General features: G+C 39.3%; 4 protein-coding genes and 1 long non-coding RNA gene across 13 annotated transcripts; 2 read left to right on the forward strand and 3 right to left on the reverse strand.

The window, feature by feature from the left end:
* Positions 1-633: 633 nt before the first annotated feature.
* On the reverse strand, positions 634-2,318 carry LOC137937472 (uncharacterized). Its single transcript, XR_011109614.1, has 3 exons — positions 1,711-2,318; positions 1,367-1,523; positions 634-1,194 (listed from the first exon to the last, which is right to left on the reverse strand). It is a non-coding gene; the product is annotated as an uncharacterized lncRNA (long non-coding RNA).
* LOC137937458 (NEP1-interacting protein 2-like) lies at positions 1,695-3,653 on the forward strand. 2 transcript variants are annotated; one of them, XM_068782525.1, is made up of 5 exons: positions 1,695-2,165; positions 2,437-2,588; positions 2,678-2,725; positions 2,829-2,996; positions 3,072-3,653. In XM_068782525.1, the coding sequence occupies exons 1-5, from the start codon at positions 2,084-2,086 to the stop codon at positions 3,201-3,203; spliced, it is 582 nt and encodes a 193-aa protein (XP_068638626.1). In that variant the 5' UTR covers positions 1,695-2,083; the 3' UTR covers positions 3,204-3,653. The 2 variants fall into 2 exon arrangements, with proteins under 2 accessions (XP_068638626.1, XP_068638620.1); XM_068782519.1 differs by having other exon boundaries at positions 1,697-2,165; positions 2,678-2,761; positions 3,072-3,650.
* A 319-nt stretch (positions 3,654-3,972) lies between these two features.
* LOC137937447 (probable nucleoredoxin 2) lies at positions 3,973-6,717 on the reverse strand. Its single transcript, XM_068782510.1, has 3 exons — positions 6,577-6,717; positions 5,074-5,553; positions 3,973-4,980 (listed from the first exon to the last, which is right to left on the reverse strand). Exons 1-3 carry the CDS (start codon positions 6,670-6,672, stop codon positions 4,324-4,326), a joined length of 1,233 nt encoding a protein of 410 aa, XP_068638611.1. The 5' UTR covers positions 6,673-6,717; the 3' UTR covers positions 3,973-4,323.
* Positions 6,718-9,098: 2,381 nt separating this feature from the next.
* LOC137937488 (OVARIAN TUMOR DOMAIN-containing deubiquitinating enzyme 2-like) lies at positions 9,099-16,696 on the forward strand. Of its 8 annotated transcripts, none has more exons than XM_068782561.1 (9): positions 9,099-9,207; positions 10,091-10,169; positions 10,253-10,298; positions 10,519-10,627; positions 14,754-14,845; positions 14,947-15,012; positions 15,147-15,265; positions 16,254-16,329; positions 16,424-16,696. In XM_068782561.1, exons 2-9 carry the CDS (start codon positions 10,105-10,107, stop codon positions 16,478-16,480), a joined length of 630 nt encoding a protein of 209 aa, XP_068638662.1. In that variant the 5' UTR covers positions 9,099-9,207; positions 10,091-10,104; the 3' UTR covers positions 16,481-16,696. The 8 variants fall into 8 exon arrangements, with proteins under 8 accessions (XP_068638662.1, XP_068638661.1, XP_068638649.1 ...); XM_068782560.1 differs by having other exon boundaries at positions 9,104-9,207; positions 10,095-10,169; XM_068782548.1 differs by lacking the exon at positions 9,099-9,207 and adding an exon at positions 9,248-9,336.
* A 1,715-nt stretch (positions 16,697-18,411) lies between these two features.
* Positions 18,412-19,511, reverse strand: LOC137937478 (protein S40-5-like). Its single transcript, XM_068782539.1, has one exon. It carries the CDS (start codon positions 19,356-19,358, stop codon positions 18,681-18,683), a length of 678 nt encoding a protein of 225 aa, XP_068638640.1. The 5' UTR covers positions 19,359-19,511; the 3' UTR covers positions 18,412-18,680.
* Positions 19,512-22,055: the final 2,544 nt, after the last annotated feature.

Raw genomic sequence — 22,055 nt, forward strand, 5'->3', positions numbered from 1 at the left:
TGATCATTTAGCCTTTTCAAATCCCTCATCTAAGACGTTGTTGTTTGCCAATAAAATAAAGGCTATTGATGGAAAAATGTGTTCTTCCTATTAGGTCTATTAAGTTGACTATTTCACATTAATATACTCCATTGCAAAGTCTTAGACTCCTTGGTAATAACGTATTGTTCAAAGGTATTAAGCTCATCACCGAATTCTCTTTATTCATTTTTATAAAAAAAAATTATTTTTATAGTTTTAAATGTATCTTGAGATCGAACAAGTCTCAAATTTGAGCTTAAACTCATTAAAAAATTTCAAGTTTGAGTTCAAACTTGAAGTTTTAAGGTGAAGCCACCCCTAGTTTTAAGGTCAAAGTCACCCCTAACTTGAAGCTTACCTTGACTCTATGCCACCCCTAGTCCAAATCAGATATATGGCTCACAACAAATAAAATGATAGAAATTTTATTTTTCACTAAAAATATTTTCTACATGAAAAGAATTTTGTATCTTACATTTGTAATACAGTAGAAAATTACAGGAAAACTAACAATAATGTTTTCTCTAAAGGAAAAGAGGACACTCATAAGGCCCTAGGACAAGATGAAGTATATGGTAAAAGACTAGGTTTTTTATTTATTTTTCTCATCATAGGCCCATTTTTCTGTCCTCACAACCTTTTGTGGGGAAGAAGATAGAGAAATTTTCATAAAATAAAATAAAAAAATTAATTTTTTCACCCTTTTTTTCGTGTGGGACACATATTAATGTAATGTAGACCACCTAGGAACCTTAAGTACCATGCATTAACATAGGTTTGGATGTACTAGCATTTGGTTTTTGAACAATTGTTGTTGACTATGAATTCTAATTTGCCATTATGGAGACATGGCCTACTTGAGATGATAAATCCCTTTACTGGTCAGTCTTCTCATCTTAAGAATTAGAGCTTTGAATGACTTGATTTTGGGTTTCTTAAGCCGCCTCTTGATCCAAGAAGACATTCAGGGGGTTAAATGGTTAATCAGAAGCAAAGGCAAATTGCATTGAATTAAAGCATAAGATAGATCATGGCAAGAGTAGCAGTAGTACCTGATGAGCTTGTTCAGGACTCTCTTCTTATGATTCTCTTCGACCAGTTTTGGTTTCTCTGCACTTTCCATTAATTCAGAGCAGGCTGGACGAGCCAGCCAAGGAACTCCGACGTCCCACTCTGCACATTGTCGCTTTCTTTAATGAATAACCAAAGGATTTTTTTAATCAAGTAGACTGCACAGAGAAGCAGAAAAACCACCCATTTGGGAAGCGCCCGGTATTTAAGAGGACGATTCTGGGTACTGACATTTCCAGTACACAGAGCTCACCCGCTGCAAACTTGCTCTTACCCATAAATTGAATAAGGGTTCCCTAGTTTCAGAATTTATCGAGTGAAAGGTGATCTCCGGTAAGTTGCTCAAGCCCCCAAACATCGCACGACAATGAGGTGACAGTAACCAGATTCAAGTTTCCGACTTGTTGACGCCTCCCATGTCCTGGCCTTCTCTGGAAAAAAAACAAAAATAATAAATCCCGAGGAATAAATTTGGAAGACGGGATAGGACAGGGACCGATCGGGACTCGGACTTCGACCCGTGCCGTGCCCAGCAGAACATAAGGGAAATTTTGTGACGGGCTGCCTCATCCAGGGTCAGGGGTAGAGAAGGATGGAGCAAGCAGTTAAATGCCTTACCGTCTCCACTTCCTCTTTTAATTGGCCACCATCCGCGACCCACTGCCTCCGCACCTGGTTTTGTCTTTGATTGGTAGAGTAGCAGCTGTAAATATTTCTGGCGAGCACTGGTGCTGCTCCCATTCTCTTGCTGCCACTGAAAACTGTTATAAATGCCATGCGGATTGTGGAGCTTCACATTTCCCTAAGGTGGTGCGGTGTTTAATTGCACCTTGTGGGTGGAGAAACTGATACACGCTCCCCGTTAAAAGATTTAGTGAAAACTATATCCTGTCTTTATTGAGCTGCCCTGTCTTCCCTTCGTGGGTGGCAAAACCTGGTCGTTGACGAAGACACCAGATTTAAAGTGGAGAAGAGCAGTTTTTTACCTGCAATGGGCGATTTCCAGGCTGCGTTTTGGTTGAGGGGTCTCAGAAAGGTGGTTTTCGTCGGAGTCACTTGTTTTTTCGCATTGCGTAAGTTTCGATTTCTTCGTTTCCTTTTTTTTTTTTCTTCCAAATCAGGACAGAAAACGGAAGTTGTTTTTTTCTGTAATTTGTTTTCGTTTTCAGGAGGTTGGGAGAGATGAGCTCGTCTCCCACTTCTTCTTCAACGCTCTTGGAAAAGTAATCCTGAAAAAATACCGAGCAGCTGCTTAAGCCGATACTTACGTGCAAACAATAAAGATTCAAATGAAACAATACAGTTTTGAATATGTTCCTGAACGATTTCTCCAATTTGTTGCAGTGGGTGCTTTCGTAGGGACGATAACAGGAGCAATTACAGGCCAAACAACAGAGACCGGATTCTTCCGCGGTGCGGGCATTGGAGCAGTCACCGGTGCAATCGTCTCTATGGAGTTCCTCGATTGTCTAATCAACGGAGAATCCTTCTCAAAGGTGAAAAGTTCAGTCCTCAAAGAATGCAGAAATACATTACACGAAATTATCAGAAAATGTATACCTGAATATGAACATTTAATCTCCAGATTGCCGTCTTGACGAGCCTCATAAACGGGAAGATCTTTCGTGAATGGGTGAGTCTCGCGATTCTCAAGGCATATCAGTGGCAAGTAAGTAACCAAGCTTCATTCCTGTGTCAAATAGCCAAGTACGCCCTAACAGTTCCATGAACAACAGATTAACGAGGTGGAGAACGAAGCAGCTGTAAGCACCTTTGACATCTTCGACGTTGGCGTCTGTAACGGACTACCGCCGGAGTTCGTCAAGAAGCTGCCGGCATTCAGCTTTTGTCAAGAGAAAGCCTCAAGGCTGTGTGGAGAAACCAGTTGTGCGATTTGCCTCCAAGTAAGCTGTACTACCATCAATAGATAGTTAAAATGGATGAAACTCCAGATTAGTAACGCAGGCGTCATGTTACAGGAGTACGAGGAAGGAGAAACAGCGAGAAAGTTGCCTTTCTGCAGACATTTTTTCCATATAGCGTGTGTGGACAAATGGCTGCTTAGACAGGGATCTTGCCCGGTCTGTCGCCAGGAAATCTCCAAAACATAATGCTGATCCACAAGATAAAGGATTACAAAGCAAACGAGTATATCCCATTAACTAATAAATGAGGAAATTATCAGAAGATTGTGGAGATAGAAGGCACAAAATTCTTGTCCAGATTCCAGAAAGCCATCCTGATTCCAAGTTTCAATATTTGCACTCCCCTGAATACTCTTTATATTCCAGAAAGCCATCAAGATTTACATGCGAACTCCTGTTGTCGACTTACATCGATTACAATCAGACTAAATCAACAATGAATGGGGCGATATCAAGAATACTGTATTTTCTGTTTATTATCCCACAGAACGAGAGACGTGATTTTGCAGAATTGCATGCCTATGAAATGGTGCTACATATCAGCCAACAGTATATTAATACTTCTCCAGAAAGAAACAAGATTGAATGTAGACGATATGGCTTTCTCACGAATCTGTATTCAAAGGAAAACATACCCTTCGCGGCCAATGGCTATACTCTTGCGGAGTTTTTAGTGGCTTAACCTGCTGAGTTTCATAAGAACTACAAAGTTACAATAGTGAACTTACATTACTTTTAACTACTTCAATCATCACTTTGCTTGATCCCTCCAAACTTCCAGATCATCACAAGTAACAACACCACAACACACCAGGCCGAATGAGTACTGAAAGGGGCTCGACTGAGTTCGGAACCCTTTATTTGAGTTAATTGGAAAGAGGGGTGGGAACAGAGTGAGACGAAAACGCATCTGTAGTTGCGAGAAAGCCAGGCCAACAAACGTGAAGGGGCAGTATTTTGGGTTCAAAAGTCCCGAAGGAGCAGTAATCCAGAAAAGATGCACTAAAACAGCTGCAAAGTGGATCCGGAAAATTTGCAACATATGTTTAAAAATTACAGTGGACAGAAGTTAAAATACAACCAGAGAATACAAACTGCAGCAGCAACAAGAAGATGCACAACATAAGACCCAGCTATGCTGCCTGTTGGGTTATAAGCACATATTGAACCTATCTATTCATGCATTGTATTGATCAGTGGCTTCATGTCCACCACAATATATTTTTTGAGGATTACCTCCCTGATCTGTACAATTGAATCCTTGCCGTTCTTTGAACCCTAATTACTGATTGTAGTTCCCATAATCTCATTGCACACTAGAAAAAGCACAAAAAGCATCACCTGCTCTCACCTGCGGTTTGTCAGGGTTGTCTTTTTTGCCCTCTCTGGTACACTTTGGGTGAATGTCATAGCCACAGTCAATGCACTGGTATGCCCAACCAGATCCCTGCTCCTCGCACTCACAGCAGATGTATGGACCACAACCAGATGCAGCTGAGACCAAATTCAGTACATGTCGATGACCTGCATGGTGAAAGGACTTGGGGTAATTCTTGGCTTCTTCATCCATTGTTTCTTGAAGCAATAAAAGCTGGGCCTCTGTAAAGGGATATGCCATCTCTGCGTATAGATTGATAAGATTCCTCCCTTCTTTCGTAACAGTCTTCCCATCAGGACCAATTATGACAAGGGATGGAATTCCTTGAATGTTGAAGTACTTCAAAAGTGACTTTACATTCTCATCTCCATATGGTAAAGCAAGCCAAGGCATGGATTGATAACACTCCAAGTACCCAGCTTCATTCTTATCGATGGGAATGAAAACTATCTCAAAGTTCTCTTTCTTTGCTTTTAGATTTTTATACACAGAAACTAACTTCCTTGTGAATTTCATGCACGGAAGGCACCACTGAGCAGAGAAGAAGAGTCCTACAGTTTTGCCCACCAAACTTGAAATGGGTACCTGCAACATATTACAATGAGTACACTATTTCAGGCAAAGAGGGGAAAAGTTCTGTTGGTCAAAACTGTATGTTTTTTCAGCAATTATACCAACCTGATCTTTCTGGCAAACCACATAGTTTCTACTATCACTCAAGAGTAGCTTCTCGATTGTTTGTGAGGCATGCTTTGCCCTTTCTTCGTCTTTCAACTTTGACAAGCATTCGGAAGTGAATGGGAAAGCTTGACAACCATATCTATAGATGAGATCAACACCGTCTGTTTGAATAGGATTACCACATGGGTCGAGTATGATCAGCGAAGGAATGCCTTCAATTTGAAACCTCTGAGTCAAGCTCTTCTTAGATAGTAAATCAGAGAATGGTATCGCGAGCCAGGGCATGGTGGCATAGTACTCATCAAAGGACTTCTGATCCTCATCCGATGACACAAACACTATCTCAAATTTGGCTTCTTCTTCCTTCAATCTGTTGTGAACAGAAGCTAGGATGGGTGTGAAATTCTGGCAGTCACTATACCAGTTTGCAGAAAAATATAACCCAATGGTCTTCCCTCTCAATATGTCAGCAGGAACCTGCAAACTTTCGGGTTAGTTTGTTTTATAACTTAAGAAACTTAGTCTAGTCTTGCTCTGAGAACGAATACTAAATCTCTCCAAACTACGACATATTTCAATCAATACCCTTCACAGATTCACCTCTTACATAGAGAGAATCTCAACTGACAGTAGAGCAAAATAGAAGATTTTTCTCTTCTTCTTCTTTTTTTTCTTTTTGGCAAGACTGAAAGTAAACACCTTGGGAACATGATTCAGCTCAAACAGAAAGAAAGATTTATGAAAGCACATAGCTGATGGAGAAAGGGACACAAAAAGATACCTAAAAACATGGTACATGTTCATAATAAAAAAATAGTGGAAACAATCTCAAACCCTGGGAAGGAGGTGGATTGTTTAGGATTTAAATTATTTAGAAGTAAAAGATATCACATTTTACACATATTACAAGAGATTCAGAAGACATTCCAGAAACTATTCCTATAAAAAATGTTAAGAAAGAACAAGAATAAAGTGTTTGTCAGAAAAACTACATATTGATTACAATAACTCCACGATAAATTTAAAACCTTCAAAGAAATTTGAAAGAAAAACATATTTCACGTAGGGCTATAAATCATGAAGTCTAACACATGCTTTCCATGGAATACGCCTGCAAAGATAAGTAGCTGGAGAAAGCAAAGGAGACAACATATCACTCGTTCGTCAAATTCCGCAATTTACCAGGAATTTGGAGAGCCTAAAGACGATTTTGAACTCATTGTGCACACGAAACTACACATATATCCATTATGCTGAGACATTATTTAGATGGAAGGAGAACATTCAAATCCACCAAACCCTCGCGCAGATGACAGAAAAAGTACCAGCAAAAACGAGTTACATCTTCCAGCAGTCGTGCAGGGAAGGTCTAAAATAGCACACACTGATAAGATCTAAAATTCATATTTACGAAAACAAAAGGAAAAAAATAAAAGCAACACGGAGATCAGATTGAATCGATAAAAGGAAATAAAAAAACACAGAGACACAGACACACACCTGATCCCCGCCGGGGGAGACGAAGAATTCTCTATTTAGCAGAAACAAAGAGATGACCTCCCCGGATTCAGCAGACACTTGTTCCGAAGCATCCATGCTCACTCACTCGCTCCCTCTCAGACTCTCTTTCTCTCTCGCGCCTTCCCGTCTCTAACGCTTTCTCCCTCTCGTTTGTTGCAATCATTGTACCGGCGCTTGACACGTGGTCCCACAACTCCTCCATCTGGCCCCACCTTGTACAACAATCCTACCGTTCACCAACGTGATTGACATTATTCCCTAAGAATACGTGTCCTAATCATTAACTTCAGTAAATAAACAACAAAATCAATTTTCTAATATCCGATCGGACGGTCGAAAACGCCAGCGCTTTCCAATTCTGAGGTGAAAATGAAATGAGAAGGAAATGGACAGTTGCGTGTAACATGAATCAAGCGTGTCCATCACTTTTGCCCTTTAAAATGCCTTGTGGCGTCACTAAGCAAAATTTTCCACTCCAGAGGCGCTGTCGTGCAGGAATTACGGTACCCTTCATCCCGCCCGATACGTTCCCTGGCGGGTACGGCACGTAGCTGTCAGTATGACTGGTAGGAAACGTGACATGTCATGAGTTATTCCAATTTCCAATTTTATATCTCATCTCGTGGACAAAGCTCTTTTCGTCTTTCGTTCGGACGCTTCTGTAGAGCAGAGATACAAAACAGAACGTAGGGAATCGAGGTAAAGTGACCCTACTAGGGAAGGCGGGAGGAATTCACTGTGGCCTGGTGTGCTGCTTGATTCTCGGCGGCGGTCGGGCACTCCTTTCGTTGGCTCTAATCTGCGGTGTTCGTCACGGCTAGACAGTCCTTTCCCTTCCGTCAAGGCCGCCTATTGCCACCGAGAGTAAGATCTTGTGTTTACGTGAAGATCCTCATTTTAGAGTTGGTCAGTATGTGGAGACGGGAGAATGAGTTTATGTGACACGTTATGGAGTAATCAGCGAGCTTCAGCGGAAACTGATCGGTTTGAGCTGAAGTTTTCAACTGATCGTGGATAATCTACTGCCTTTAAACATTTTTGCTTTAACAGTGAAGCTTTCTTTACTTTCCTATGCGGTTCCATCGTCAACAAGTATTTCCTAACACGTTGAATCCTTATTTTTTATTTTTACTTGGAAACTTTGGAAGAATATTTTGCAGGTTGTGTTTATTGATACCGAGTGATCTGGCGAAGTTCTTTTGAGCCATTAGGAATTTGGTTCGCCTTGTTCTTGCGTTGTGAGAGGTTCTTGCTTCTTAATTCTTTGTTGATTCACTTCTAGATCTGATACTTCCCCCTAGAGATTTTACTTTACTTTGTTTTGTGTTCGTGAGAAATCACAATGGAAACTTCAAAAATAATTTATAATAAAATAATTTAAACTAAGATAGATTATACTTTTATAATTTAATAAATGATATTAAATTTAAACTAAGGTTTTATATTTTTAATGTATAAAATAAAATTTTATTATAAAAGTACCAAAATACCCCTATATTCAAATGCTTACTCTTATAATATCTAAATTCTCTCTCTTAAATTCTATTATTTAAAGTCACCAAAATACCCTTAAAATCACCACGAATGAGGGTGATGTAAGAGGAAGAATTCTGCTGGCAGAGTTGGTCGAACAGTTTGCTAGCGTAATCGTCCACCGGGGTGTGTAGGTTACTGAGCATTCAGAGGCCGCTTAGTGTGATGAAGCAGCTTTATTCGACGGCAGTTGAGTGCCATGAATGGCTTTGAAGGCTCGGTTATATCTAATAATTTAGGGAATAAAGATGAGGAAATTAAGGTTTTTTTTTAGAGCTTGTAGTCTTAAAGGGTTTTTTTCTTTGCTCTTTTCTGCTGCTCTACAACCTTGGTGGAAGACTTTGTAATGGAATCTTAAATCCCATACGACAATCATAAACTTTATATTAAAATGCCATTAAGAAACAAATCTCATTCTCTCCACACAGTATTTATGGGAAAAATTGAGTATTAAGAACCCATTAAACTTATTGGATTAATATTAAGAATTTATTAATAATTTAATATTATCAAATATTCATTAAAAACCTATGGATCCATAAATTTATTAGGTCAATAAAATTTAATCATTTTTTTTAAAAAACTCAGATTTAGTTGAAAGAAGAGGAGAAAATTGAGAAAAAAAATAAAAAATTTGAAAGTCTTTGTTGGGAAGAGACTTTTAAATAGGATTTTTTGAATTATAAATTACAAAATTGTACTTGTACACTTAATAAATCTTAATTTCATTATATCTTCATAACTATACATCTTATATACATGAAAATTTAACTAATAATATAATTTAACATACAAAATAAGATCACATAAACAAAATTAATGGTAAAATAACCAAAATACCCCAAAATATTTTATTACAGTATTTTATTAATTTAGATTAGATTGGATTGGATTTAGGTAAATCTAACACGTTGACAGCCCACTTTGTTTTTTTTTTTATTGTTAAAAGTTAAATTTTTTAAAAATTTATAAGATTTTATGAGGTGAGCGGCGCGGCTCTCCACCTGAGCAGCAAAGGTGGCGTCTGCGTGAATTTCGGCCGACCAAGGTGTTGGAGGGAAGCCTTCGATACATTTGGTAAGAAAAGAATAGAATCCACGTTTTTGTTGCTTTTGACTCGTATTTTAACCAAATTGTCTCGTACAGTATTTTAACCAAATTGTCTCGTACAGTCTATGTACTTGGGGACCAAACTAGAAACTTCTGGTAAAATTGCTCCCAGTTTCATTTTGCATTTGCAACATATTGTTGGTTTTGCTTTCCGATCGGGTTATTGTACCTTGTAGCTTTATTTTTCTGTTTTTCATCCTATGACGAGTTTTCAAGTCTGACAAGCAGATTTGTAAATCGAATTTTTTCTGGGTATCTGCGATACCTTCTAGCTTGTTTGGTTTCTTTTTGTTCTTAAGGTGGTTCAGATGAGTGGTTTTCCTTTTCTTCTCTTTTTTATCTGGCTTTATTGGTTCTGTTAATGGATTGATTCTCAAATCACTCGATTTGTTTTGAACTAAAAATGTGAACCTTTTTTTTTTTTTTTTGGGTTAAATTTTCATGCGGATACCGTGCTCATGCATCCAATTTTCTCTCTTATGAACTTGATCTGAGCCTCTAAGATTAGTTTTTCCTTGTTGTTTGGATCGCTTGTTTAGTGGTTTTACAATGGTCTTCATGGCTTCCTCTCAGTTGGGCTATTATTTGATAATTCAGTTTGTTTGTTCAGTGTCGGTTTTCTCCTCCTTTTTTAATCGCCTTTTGAGTTTTTTTATAGTTGAACTCATACTTTCAAACTCTCTTATGTTGTTACCGCTGATGCTAAAGATCTTCCTGTTTTCTATCAGTCTACATTGAATGCTTTATGTGTAGTTCATTTATATTGTGTTGGATTTATTGGATGTTGTAGTTGGTTTTAGTTTTATCTATTAGATTAAGGATCAGTGGTCCATCTTCTTTTTTTCTCAAGGTAGTGCTCAAATCATGGAAGGCATTATTGTTAGAAGAGTGATCCCCTCGGATAACAGTTGTCTCTTCAATGCTGTTGGGTAGGTTTTCATACTTTTTATTCTTCAACTGCTATGAAGCGAAATTCTGTATCAATTGTCAATATTCTGTCCTACACATGCAGATATGTGATGGAACATGACAAACACAAAGCTCCTGAACTAAGACAGGTTTGTTTATTTCAGCTCTTACTAATATTGCCATGCATATTAAATTGATATTATTGCTTTTTGGGAATTTGAGGTGCATGAGGCCGTAGTCTGTGAAGGCAAGCCACCTTTTATGATTTCTGAAAATCATATTTATTAGTACGAATTCATGATTTATTCAGCAAACTCTCGAAGTGTAATGCTCTAATATGAACTCATTTACATCCTAACCTATTAACAGGTAATAGCTGCCACTGTTGCTAGTGATCCTGGAAAATACAGCGAGGCATTTCTTGGAAAACCCAATGAAGAATATTGTGCTTGGATTCTCAACCCTGAGAAATGGGGAGGTATGCTCAAAATTCCTTTATCTTCTGAGATGACTTTCAAGGCCTTTCCATGTGATGTGCTGATAACATTGTTCGCTAACTTGTTGCTTTGTAAATTATGTACAGCTGTACAAAATTTGGTCTGCATTCAATCAACAGAACATGAACCAGAGGTGGGAAATTAAATGGGAAGTGGGGCCATTTGAAGTAAAACAAAAAACTTGTATGGAATGTATAACTAGGATACAGAAAAAAAAAAAACTTTTTAAGAAGCCTTTTGGCATTTTAAGGAAATGAAAAAAAATCATTAACTAACTCATACGGTTTCTCTGTCGGGAAATAAGGGGTCAATAATTGTATACAGCAGGTTTGTACATTATGTGTGAGGACTCTATAATAACTTTTGATCGATGCATGTTAACATAAATGACGAATCGGTCCCATGAAGAAATATTTAAATAGCTGGCGAATATTATTATAATTTCTGATTAGAATGTACCTATATTTCTTAAATAATCACCTATAAATTAGAATTCTGCAATTAAAGTTTCAAACAATTTCTAGATTTGTCTCAGTAAATATTTCCGAAACATTTGAAAAAGATTCCAGAATATTTTGTTTGCAAAATGGATTTCCTATGATGTGGTAAAAAGGAGTTTCCTATGGGCTGGCTGAAGCACGTGGAAAAAATTTATCCTGTGATGAGCTAGCCAGAAAAGGATGTTCAATTGTTAATAGTTTATGCGAATTATGTGGGGATTAAGAAGAATTGGCTAATCACACTACTATACTGTTCATTCTTCTTGGCCATAGGGTGACAATCTCTGGTGTCAGGATTCGTTTCCTTGGCTCTCTCTTGTGCTTCTGCCAGCAAGAGAAACTAGCTCTTGGTGCTGTTCCATGGCGTATTTAGAAAAGAACGTAGGAAAAGAACCTTCCAATCCAAAAATATTTATTTGACAAGCATCATTGAGTCTATTAAGCACAACATTCTGCTATGGGAAAGTGTAATCAAATGTATGCCTCCATTCCCCAGCTCCATCATTCATATGAACTGGAGAAGTATTATTACATTCAAATCACAAGATTCTCCTTATGCCTCCCCCCTCCCAGGGCTGGTTGAAAGTAAGCATCAAAAGACAGCTCCTCTAGCAACCCGGGTCACTGGAGTTGGAGGTATGACCAGAAATTGTATGGGATCAGTCCTTTCATTCTCAGATCCTGCAGATTCATGTGGCTTTCTGGAGTCTGCCTTCTTTGTAGGCGTCTAATCTCTTCTCTCAGAATCTCTCAGGCCCTGTGGTCATTGTACGAGATTCTGCAAAAGTAATGTCATGGTTCTCAAAGGTTGCTGACCCTTCTTGGAAGCTAGGATATCTGTTTGATGAAATAACCTCCATCACCAAGGATTGAACAATCTCTTGGACTCATCCACTGCAATCAGCAAATTCTTTCTCACATCAGTTGGCAAAAGAGGGTATTTCCTGGCAACTCCTTGTTGATGGGAGCTCTGTCCCTTTTTAATTTCTGGGATGGGTTTCCCTCCCTTCCTTGTATGTTGATTAAGCATTAATAAAAAGCCGACCATCTGAGTAGCTAAGATTCCTGGTGTGCTGAATAGGTAGAATTTAAGAAATGTTGCAGGCCTCTAAAACTTAAGGTTATCAGTTGGGTGCCACCTGACTAGGGGTCTCCAAAACTTAAAACTTTGATTGCATCTCTTTTGGTAACCTCGGGGTAGCCAGCATTTAAGGTGTGATTAGTAACCATAATGGGGAAACTTTTCTGGCTGTCCTGGTTCTCTTGCGACCTCTTAGGTGTAAGGATTTTCTGGAAGCAGAAGCTAGTGTGATGCTTCAGGGGATAAGGCTCAACTAAAGGCTGCCGCAACTGCTTTCTCATTGTTGAAGGGAACACAGAATTAGTCATTGATTAGACTAGGAATCCAGCTGACCCTCCTTGGAGACTCCTGCGCATTTTTGAGGCAGATTATTGCTCAGTCAGCCCAATCTACTTGGAAATTCACACTCAGAACTGCAAACTGCTTTTCGGATGCCCTTGCTAAGGAGGGTGCTTACTGTCCACAGCTTGTTCTTGGGAATATTTTTTCTCTTTACTTTTTCTTTGTACTTGGTGTTATGCTCATTTGGCCTTCCTTGGGTTATCTTTTCTTTGTTGTCGCTTGGTTCTCCTGCTGCTTCCTTCTTATCGATAAAATTGCCACAGTACAGAAAAAAAAAGAAAAAAAGAAAAAAAGAAAGCCTACCACCAATTTTATAAAAGAAAGGTTTCTTGTGCCAGTAAAGAGTTCATTGTGTAATCTGACTTGGTGTCTTATTGCTGTTGCGGAAGAGCTTCCGATTCCAGTGTTGGTTGTCGGTTTCTGATATAATGCATGCCAAATTGTTGACTGCTCTTATAAGAAAATTTAGTCATATTTCATTTATGACAATTTTGCTCTTCCTCTCAAGCAAAAGGTAAAAAATAATAGGAAGGTTTTCCAGACAAGAAAGTTCAATCCAAATATAGAAAGCCTCTCTAAACTTTTTTTTACCTCGGAATTGATGGTTGCAACTTGTTAGCCTCTCAGTTTTCTGTTTCCTTACTGGGAAACAACTCCAACATTTTATATACTGGATTGACGGACTCCTTGAGTCTGTGAATTGAGAACATAATAATGGAATTTGGACATTTGACTGGGAAAGCTGCTCGCGAATTGCCTGAACAAGGTCATTACCGCTTTTTTTCTTTTATTCTTCTTGTCTCTTTGGTAAGGTCAGTCTACTTTAAGAGACAGTTTGTAGAGCTTACATAAACTAAACTTCATTCCAGTAATTTGCCTGTATTCTTTAAGGGATACTTTTTGTTGAGCTTACATAAACTAATTTCCTTCCAGTAATTTACCATTGCATGTCTTCAATTAGAATCTGTTAAAGAATGGGAAACTGGCATTTTCCTGTAAGAAAAGAAGAAGATAACAATGGCTTTTGAAGACCTTATCATGAATAATAGACCAAGTACATTGATTTTTTGTGAGTATGTGTGTGTGCGTGCGCGTCGTATGTTTTCAGTTGCGTTATGGATACTCTTTTACTTAGGAACAGTTGTGAATTTTATTTTGTAAAAGAGGTAATAACATTCTTTCTCACACATGTTTCTTTTTTTCCTTTTTTTTTATAAATTTTTTGGCTTGCATCTGTATGCATGCATCAGTGAACATGTATCTGAATACATATTTTAGGGAAATTCATGCTTATTCTTTTAATTGTTGTTTGACGCAAGTCTGGATCCACCTAAAATGGTTTTATGTCATTACTTGGCATAAACTGTAAGCAAATTTATGGAACTTCTCTTTTTTGCAAAATCTAGGCATCAACTTTTTGAAGATTTATTTGCCTACAATAACATTGTCCTGTGAGGAGGTTCTGTAGGTGGACTTAATCTGAGTGAGTTTATGATATCTAGTCACTGTTCCTGTGGTGGACTCTGCACTTGTGGTGGTGCCAGTTACCCTGACCTTTTGTTCTTTAAGTTGCAGCTAGGGGTCCACAAAGTCTGAGACCAGTTCATCTATCCAGAGTTGAGCTGCTCATTAATCATTTGTGTATAATGCAGATGCACCAGATGTTGAGTTTATCTCTTCTCCTGCTCTGTTGTCTACTAGGAGGACCATGATTTCTGTGTCCCATCTAAGAGGAATGCATAAATGGCGGTGCATTTGTTGATAGGTCATCTTTGACAAATTTTATGCAGAGAACATTAAATTTATAACAACAACAACCAATTACAGGCAATCAACAAACGTTATTCTAATAGAAAGATTATTTTTTCATGTAGAAGATATAAGATGGAGATAAGAAACTACCTGGATTACTGGAAATTAGCCAAATAAGTAAGAAACCTATTTTGAGAAAACATCTCATTTTCAAGTTGAAAGAGATATTCCATTTCCCGAAAGTGAGAAAAAAAAAAAGAGGCTTCCTGTAGTGCAGGAGGCATGTACTTTTGTCTTGTTACAATATTAAAAACTGTGTTTACTAGCATCATCATCATTGTTAATGCTATTAAACTTTCTTATCATCAAGTTATTACTTTTAAAAGTCAATAGATCCATTCCTATTATGCTTCCTGTGTTATATTTTTGTAGGTGCTATTGAACTTTCAATATTAGCTGAGTATTATGGACGTGAAATTGCTGCATATGATATACAAACAACTCGGTGTGATTTGTATGGGCAGGTTTGACTGAATCTCGGTTGTAAGAAACGAGTCTGTTTCTCGCTCTTCTTCAAATCAACTAGTTCTTATAACTTTTTCTTCTGGTCACCGTATTTATGAAGCAGGAAAAGAAGTATCAGGAAAGGGTTATGCTAATCTATGATGGCTTGCACTATGACTCACTAGCAGTATGGTTTTTCTTTTTTTCTTATTTGATTTTCATATTTATTTTTTATCCTAATTGAAAATTTGACTTTTAGCAATATGCCTTCTTACTATTCTTGATCATGTGAATTCTAATTTTCTTCCTTCTATTGGACAGATGTCTCCATTTGATGAAGCCCCGGAAGACTTTGATCAAACTATCTTTGCTGTACTGAAGGATGGTACCATTGGGGCCTTTGAAGGGCTGGCTCTTAATCTAGTGAAAGATGCACAAAGGTAACAGTAGTGGCCTTTCTGGATTCTTTTCCATGGTACTATCTTCTCACTAGTATGCGTGTATCATCAGATTGGAGCTCCTTATTGTAAACTGAGTCTTGCTTTTATGGGAAACCTTTATCTCGGCCAAATCTAGTGTCAACGAATCCCATTAGGATAATTGTTTCATTTTCTAGGATGAAGTATCAAAAAGTTTTTTTTTTTTTTTTTTTTTGGACAACGGTAGTATCAAAAAGTTAATCTTTGGAATTTGGTCTTTAGTCTGGAGGACTGCCTATTACTGAAAGTGACTCACTCGGTTTTAGCTTGTTTCTTCTTCAAATGACTTTTTGGGTGAGGATCAAGTGAAATCTCCTGAATTGATCTACTGAAGTCTGAAGGTCAGTTGGAAGGTCCTGTTATGATATGATTGATGAAGGGTATGTATGGTCCAGCAGTTGGGGCTAAAGATCTCTCTTCGACAGGAGCTTCTCCAAGATTATAGTGTCTAACTACAGCTCCTTCACTAAAAATGTGCTCTAGGAAAGATGCAAGAATCACCTCTTCCAAGTACTTCAGATTTAAGGTCTTTGAAACTTGAAAGAAACGGATCTCATCTCTTGCAGTGGGACAGCTTATAATAGTTTGGGATGATAATGCCCTCAACTTTGTGTTTCTATGATATGAGAAGATGTTTACATTTCCACTCTCTCTCTCTCTCTATATATATATATATATATATATGTCTCTTTCTGTTATTCTTTTGGATTAGTAAAGCGTTCTTGCTTTGTACATAGCCAAACAAAGTTGCCTACTCTATAGAGTTGCTTTTTAGAAGTGAACTTCTGAAAGATGCTTTTTGTTTGTCTAGTAGTTTGCGAAATCTGCTGGTTTCAGGGTTTTGCTTGATCTATAGTTCTTCATTTAGAGTTCTGTGCTTTAATTTGGAAAACGTTTTGTATCTTACTTATGCTTGTCCGAAGTGGCTTAATTTTGTGGTACCCCTCAGGAAACGGAGTTATACAGACACTGCCAATTTCACACTTCGTTGTGGAGTATGCCAGATTGGTCTTGTTGGCCAGAAGGTTATTACTCGACTGAGCCTGTTTCAAATTTTTTTTTCTTTTATCAAGCCTGAAACTGTCTTTCTAACTACCAGATAAAATTTTCACTGAGCAGGAGGCTGTGGAGCATGCACAGGCAACTGGGCACGTTAACTTTCAAGAATACAGGTAGCTGCAAAAAAACAGGTGTGCTCATTACAAGGTTATCTACCAACCCGGGGTCTCATTTTGGGAGGTTCAAATAGAGTTAGGCCTCTGAGAAGCCTCTAAACTAAATTTGGCAGACTGAAGTTCTTATTGCTTTGACTGTTTGTTGCTGTATTTTAAGAACATACTCGCCTTGCACTCGATGATATAACAAAATAAGAGACAAATTATCGCACTGAAATTGATTGATTGATAGTATCATATCATTCCCTGTATTTGTCTGCTGAGACGGAGGGGAATGTATCTCTCGTGGAGCCGTAAGCATCCCTACAGGTGGACAGGTATTATTTAGGCGACTGAGTCATTCTTTAGCCATATGATTGCATTAATATTTGGTTCTATACTTCAATTATCACTCCACGATGTGGCAAAATAAGATTGATTAGATGTATGATGTGTTTCTTGCGGGGCTATCAGCACTACAGCAGTGAACAGGTATTTATAGATGATATTTCATTGATTAGCGTTGTGATGACCTCAATATATTTTTCTATTATCAAACCCTGAAAGAGTGGGAAGAGCTGTTTCCTCCCAGACAGTACCCGCATTGCCAATAGTCCAAACACCCAACTGCTACGATCTCCACAGGTTCCATGGGTGTCGTTTCTGAAGCTCTTATTTCCATGGGGACAAAAGAAGTGCGAATCAAACATGTTACAGGGTGTCCTCCCGGAAGACACGCACAGTGGGTTGTCTGCCTGCCCAAATAATGCAGCAACAGCTGTAGATCAAGCTCTTCCAGGAAACTCGTTCTTTTAAACGATCCGGTCGAATTCCTTCTATTGGAAATCTCAGAACATGAAGCAGTACTACGACAAAAAAGCTGCCTGTCTCTCTTACACAGGTTTTTGAAGGGTTTTTCGTTTAGATATTACATATGTTACTGGCTTTTTGTGAATTAGCTGATGACGGCCATCAGCTTATGCAGTAATCATCATGGGTATGCACCAAAAGGAAAGAGCAGAGGATTCCATCGCTGGACGCTTAGTCTCATCAGTCCTCTTCTGCACTGATGGAAGAAAAAGAGAGGGTGACACTGGGCCATATCCTTGACAATATCCTTAAGCTTATCAAGATTGCTTGAAACGTCCCTGTTCCTGCAAGAAGATCACAGCTGCAGAGACTTTGATTTAGGGCCCAGGTAAGTGGGTGGCAAGTCCTAGTCGGCTGGTTGTGTCAGACATTCGGAGCTTTCATTGAAACTGGGGTTTGGTTAATAACGTCCATCTTCTTCATGATATGACCACTAACGCTATGGTGAAGGCCAGGCATTTGAAAGCTACTCTGCTGGGTGATGAGGAGGGAGAAAGGGCCAAATGGACAAGAATCTCACCTCTCACAAGGAAATTTACCAGAAAGTTGTGGCTGTAGACAAGGTATCTGACAAGCCATGATTCCGCTCCTGTCAATTACATCATCGTCTAGAGTCTCAAGAACTGCAGTGGGATCCATTTGGTTCTCAGTTCTATTACTCTTCTGTTTGATGCATCGAAACAGTGAGCAGCTGAAGATTCTTTTCCTTAACAGGCGAAGCCATAGGCCGCCCAAGACCCTGTTTGGGAGCTGGCCTTCCCTTCATAGTCCTACTGTCGTGGGCCGAAGTGGGCCTCCCCAACAAGAGCCCTATTTTCTGTTGATAATAAAGCTGTGGCTGTTTTCGAGTACAACCAAAAGAGGCAGTCCTTTTCTCATTGAAAAGCAAGGAAAAAGGCATTTGTTTCATGGCGTCTCTCCCTCTCCCACCTTTTGATTTGCCACCCCCCCCCTCCAAGAACCGTCCTCTCTCTTTCGCAGTCTGGACTCTGGACCCCGCGTCGTGATTTCTCCCCTCGTTTTGTTCTCCACAAATTTTCAATCCGGTTTTGTTTTATATCAACCGGGTTATCCGCCGATCAGTAAATCATAACCATGGCTAATACTCCGATTAAGACTATTCTGAATTGGGTACATTGAAAGATGAGTGCGGAGAGATACAGAAGGTTTGCGATTTCGATCAGCTCAATGGCTAGAAACGTCGATTTCAGATGGCCAAATCATAGCCAGAAACAGATCATGGGAAGAGAGAGAGAGAGAGAGAGAGCGAAAAAAGAATTTGATCAAAATTTTCTTTGAATGATCTCTCAGTAAGTACTTTTGAGCGAGGCCAATCGTCGTGCATTTGGTCGTCAACCGACGAAACCAGTCTGACTCCAGACGGCGTCACGTACCCGCCTCAAGTCGCGGCCCTTGAGCGTGCGCCCGACCCCTTCGAAGACCGACGTTGCCGCCGCCTTCCGATTCTGTGCGTACTTCCGAGCGAGGTACTCGTGCGGTGGGATGCGCTCGCTCTCGTCCTCCTCCACCGAGTCGTCGTACCCGCCCTCCTGCAGCGACTCCGTCGAGTCCACTCGAAGGATCTTCGACCAGTTGGGAACGCTCACCGGCGCGGAAGCGGCGACGTGGGTCCCGCGGGTCGGTGCAGACGTTGTCTTATTTTCCGGCGCGCGGAACTGGTGGATGATCCTCGGTGTAGCCTTGCCGGATTCCTCGAACGCCAAAGAAAACCCACCCACCTGCCGGTCACCATCCTCTCTCCCTCCTCGCTCCCGTTGTACCCACCGTCGTGACTCCAAGTTCGAATCAAAGTTAGTGCTCTCGGAGCCTATACGGGTCCCTCGGAAGCCACCCTCGTCGCCATTCACCAGCATGGACCAGACATCCTCCTCCCCCAGGTCGGAAAGATCCGCATCAGTCGACACCTGATCCTGCCTGTAGCCGTAGCTACCCAGGAACCGATCTTGACGGTTCGATCCGTACCTTCTTCCTCTCGCCATAGCCACGCCTGGCCCGGGTACCATCTTCATGTTCTCCGTGCACCGGCGACGTGAAAGTCCGGCCGACTACGGCGAACTCGCACGTAGTGGAACCCGTATCATCTTCACCGAGCGGGAAGGCTAGGGAGAGTGGAGAAGGAAAGAACGCGAAAACCGAAGAAGAATAAAGGAAAAATGACACGGAACGGCTTCGATCGTCTGCCCTACTTATAGCGTCACATTCGGCACATTTCATTTCATTTCTGTGGCATTTCCCTTCGTTTCATCTGCCGATCACGTCATCCAGCTCGAAAACCAACAAAACAATGGTGCCACGTCGGATCATGAAGGGACCCACGCTTAAATTGTTGACCTTGTCAAAATGCAAATGGACCCAAACTCCCCGTGCTCCTATTGCGACAGAGGGTCCCACTGGATCCCAAATATCTGATGCCACTTGGCAGTTCTTCCACTCGACATGCCCAATCGCCCATGACTCGCTCCGAGTGGAACTTCACTCAGCCGCTTTGTTTAATGCTAGACCCACTTGAGTCAGCTCACAAACCCGGCGTCGGATTTCTGGGGGCGGAATCAAATCCGAGTCTAACAAAACTGCTTCTAACTCGCTGCTCTTTCTTACTGCCAGAAAAATTTACCTAATTCATCCCAGGGCCCGCCTCTGCGCGAAGAGATCTCTATTTGGATCGGTTGAATCCGAATCCGAATCCGAATCGGAAGACGCCATCCTAATTGTCTCTAATCTCTGCTTAATAAGATTGTAAGTATTATAATGCCCCTTTCAGTATTTAATTACAAACGAAGTTTGATTAATGGAGAATGGGACGATATGAAACCAATTAAATCAAAGGGACGGTGCAAATGATTGTGTTTCTTGTTCGGTGGCTTTGCTGTTTATGGCTGTGGGCACGTGGACTCGCCGCAGATTCACACACGAGCATGCGGCTTTTCTTTGAGCAAAGAGGAAAATGTTTGAATACTTTTAATTCATGTGTTGAGGTTAAATTTATACTAGTGTGAAAGTGTTTACAATAACTACAATGCTCTTAGAACTACATGCTTCAAAAGGATAAAGACAGAAGAGGACAAATACTAAATTTTATAATTATAACCTAAAAAATGAAGCAAAAAATTCGGCTTAAATTCAGATTTGCATATCCAACGGGATATTAACATGACCTTTGATTATTCTAATGTGAATCTCTCTTTGGAAAAAATAAGTTGAGAAACAGTTTATTGGGATAGAAAGTAAACTCACATAGATTTCTTTTGAGATATAATTTTCCATATAAGTTATTAGTAATGTTGGTACAAACAGATCAAAAAGTTGAGGCTTGTTACAGCTACATGCAACTTTTCTGATGCTTGATATTTGCTACTTCAAATGTTGATTTCTCTTTATATAAAAATCAGATTCCAACAATTCTTCTTGATTTGAAAACTAGACTCAATGATTTTTCCAATGATATATAATTGATTATATTAAAAATACATTAAGAGAGTGAAATATCTAATGAAATTAGGAATTGGGAAAGATGGCTTAAGGAAAAACGAGAAACTCTTATTTTTTTCTTTTTCTTCTTCTTCCTCACTTTCTTCTCCATTTTCTTCTCCTTTTCCATCTTAGATCTTTGCCTGCTCTGATACCATGTGATTTTTAGGGACAAGATATAAACACAAGAAATCTCAAAGGAGAGAAAATATAGATTTTAACTCTTGGGAGAGAGGAGAGATGAAACCAAGGAAAAGAAGAGAGAAGAAGCAAAGGAGAGAAAGAAGAGGAAAAGAGAAAGAGGTGTATAAATGAATTTGAGCCAAGAGGAAGAGGCTTGAATACTCTACCCAATGCCTTGAGGCTATATTTATAGTTATGTGAAAGTGTTTGCAATGATTGCAATGCCCTTAGGGCTACAAATTTCATAAGGAAAAAAACGTAAGAGGACATACATCAACTTGCATAATTGTAACTATATGCCATCTCTATGAAAGTTCTCCTTATTTACTAATCATGTCACCCCTACTCATGTAATTGAATGACTAGTTAAACGAAAAGCCCATTCTACATCTGGGTTGTTTACTATCAATGGGTCGGATTCTTTGCCATGGAGGATGTTCAACAAACTTGCTTTTTTTTCCATTATTGCTATTGAAGAGGTAAGTGTTGGAGAGTACAAAACTTGTTTATGTCAAGATTGAAGAATGAGATTGGGGATTAATCTAGCATTAATTTTTAACCATGAAATGTAATCAGAATTCCTAAATACATATATGAAATTCATAAAAAAAAACTAAAAGCAGAAGCCAAGATACATACCTGCAGCCATGGCAATCAAATTTCAGGAATTTTCGGAAAGCCGTCTAGTCTATCCAAAGTGCAATCGATGGAATCATAGAATCCTTAGACCTAGATCTAGTTTTTACACACACTTCTCTAACCCTATTTCCCATTAAAAGAGGAGAAGTTGTAACTTACGTAAAACGTTTCTAACATGAAAAAACTCAAACTTATTTGTTGGAATGACATTTTGTAAATTTCTCAAATCTATCTCTGCAACGAACATTGAATTTTGTTGTTAGTTCTTCTCGAATTCTGGAAATTGGAGCAGGTCAAGAAGCTATAATTGTGGAGATGGGATTTCCAGGAAATTCTTGTGGATGAAAATTTTGTTTAACCAACAAACTTAATTTATCTGTGTATTATATAAAAAAAAATTATGATTGGGAGATAAT

Source organism: Aristolochia californica, unplaced genomic scaffold, assembly GCF_029961685.1.
Source record: "Aristolochia californica isolate CCGP_79_NKW_82.1479 unplaced genomic scaffold, dmAriCali1.0.hap1 SCAF_10, whole genome shotgun sequence".
NCBI lineage: Eukaryota > Viridiplantae > Streptophyta > Magnoliopsida > Piperales > Aristolochiaceae > Aristolochia > Aristolochia californica.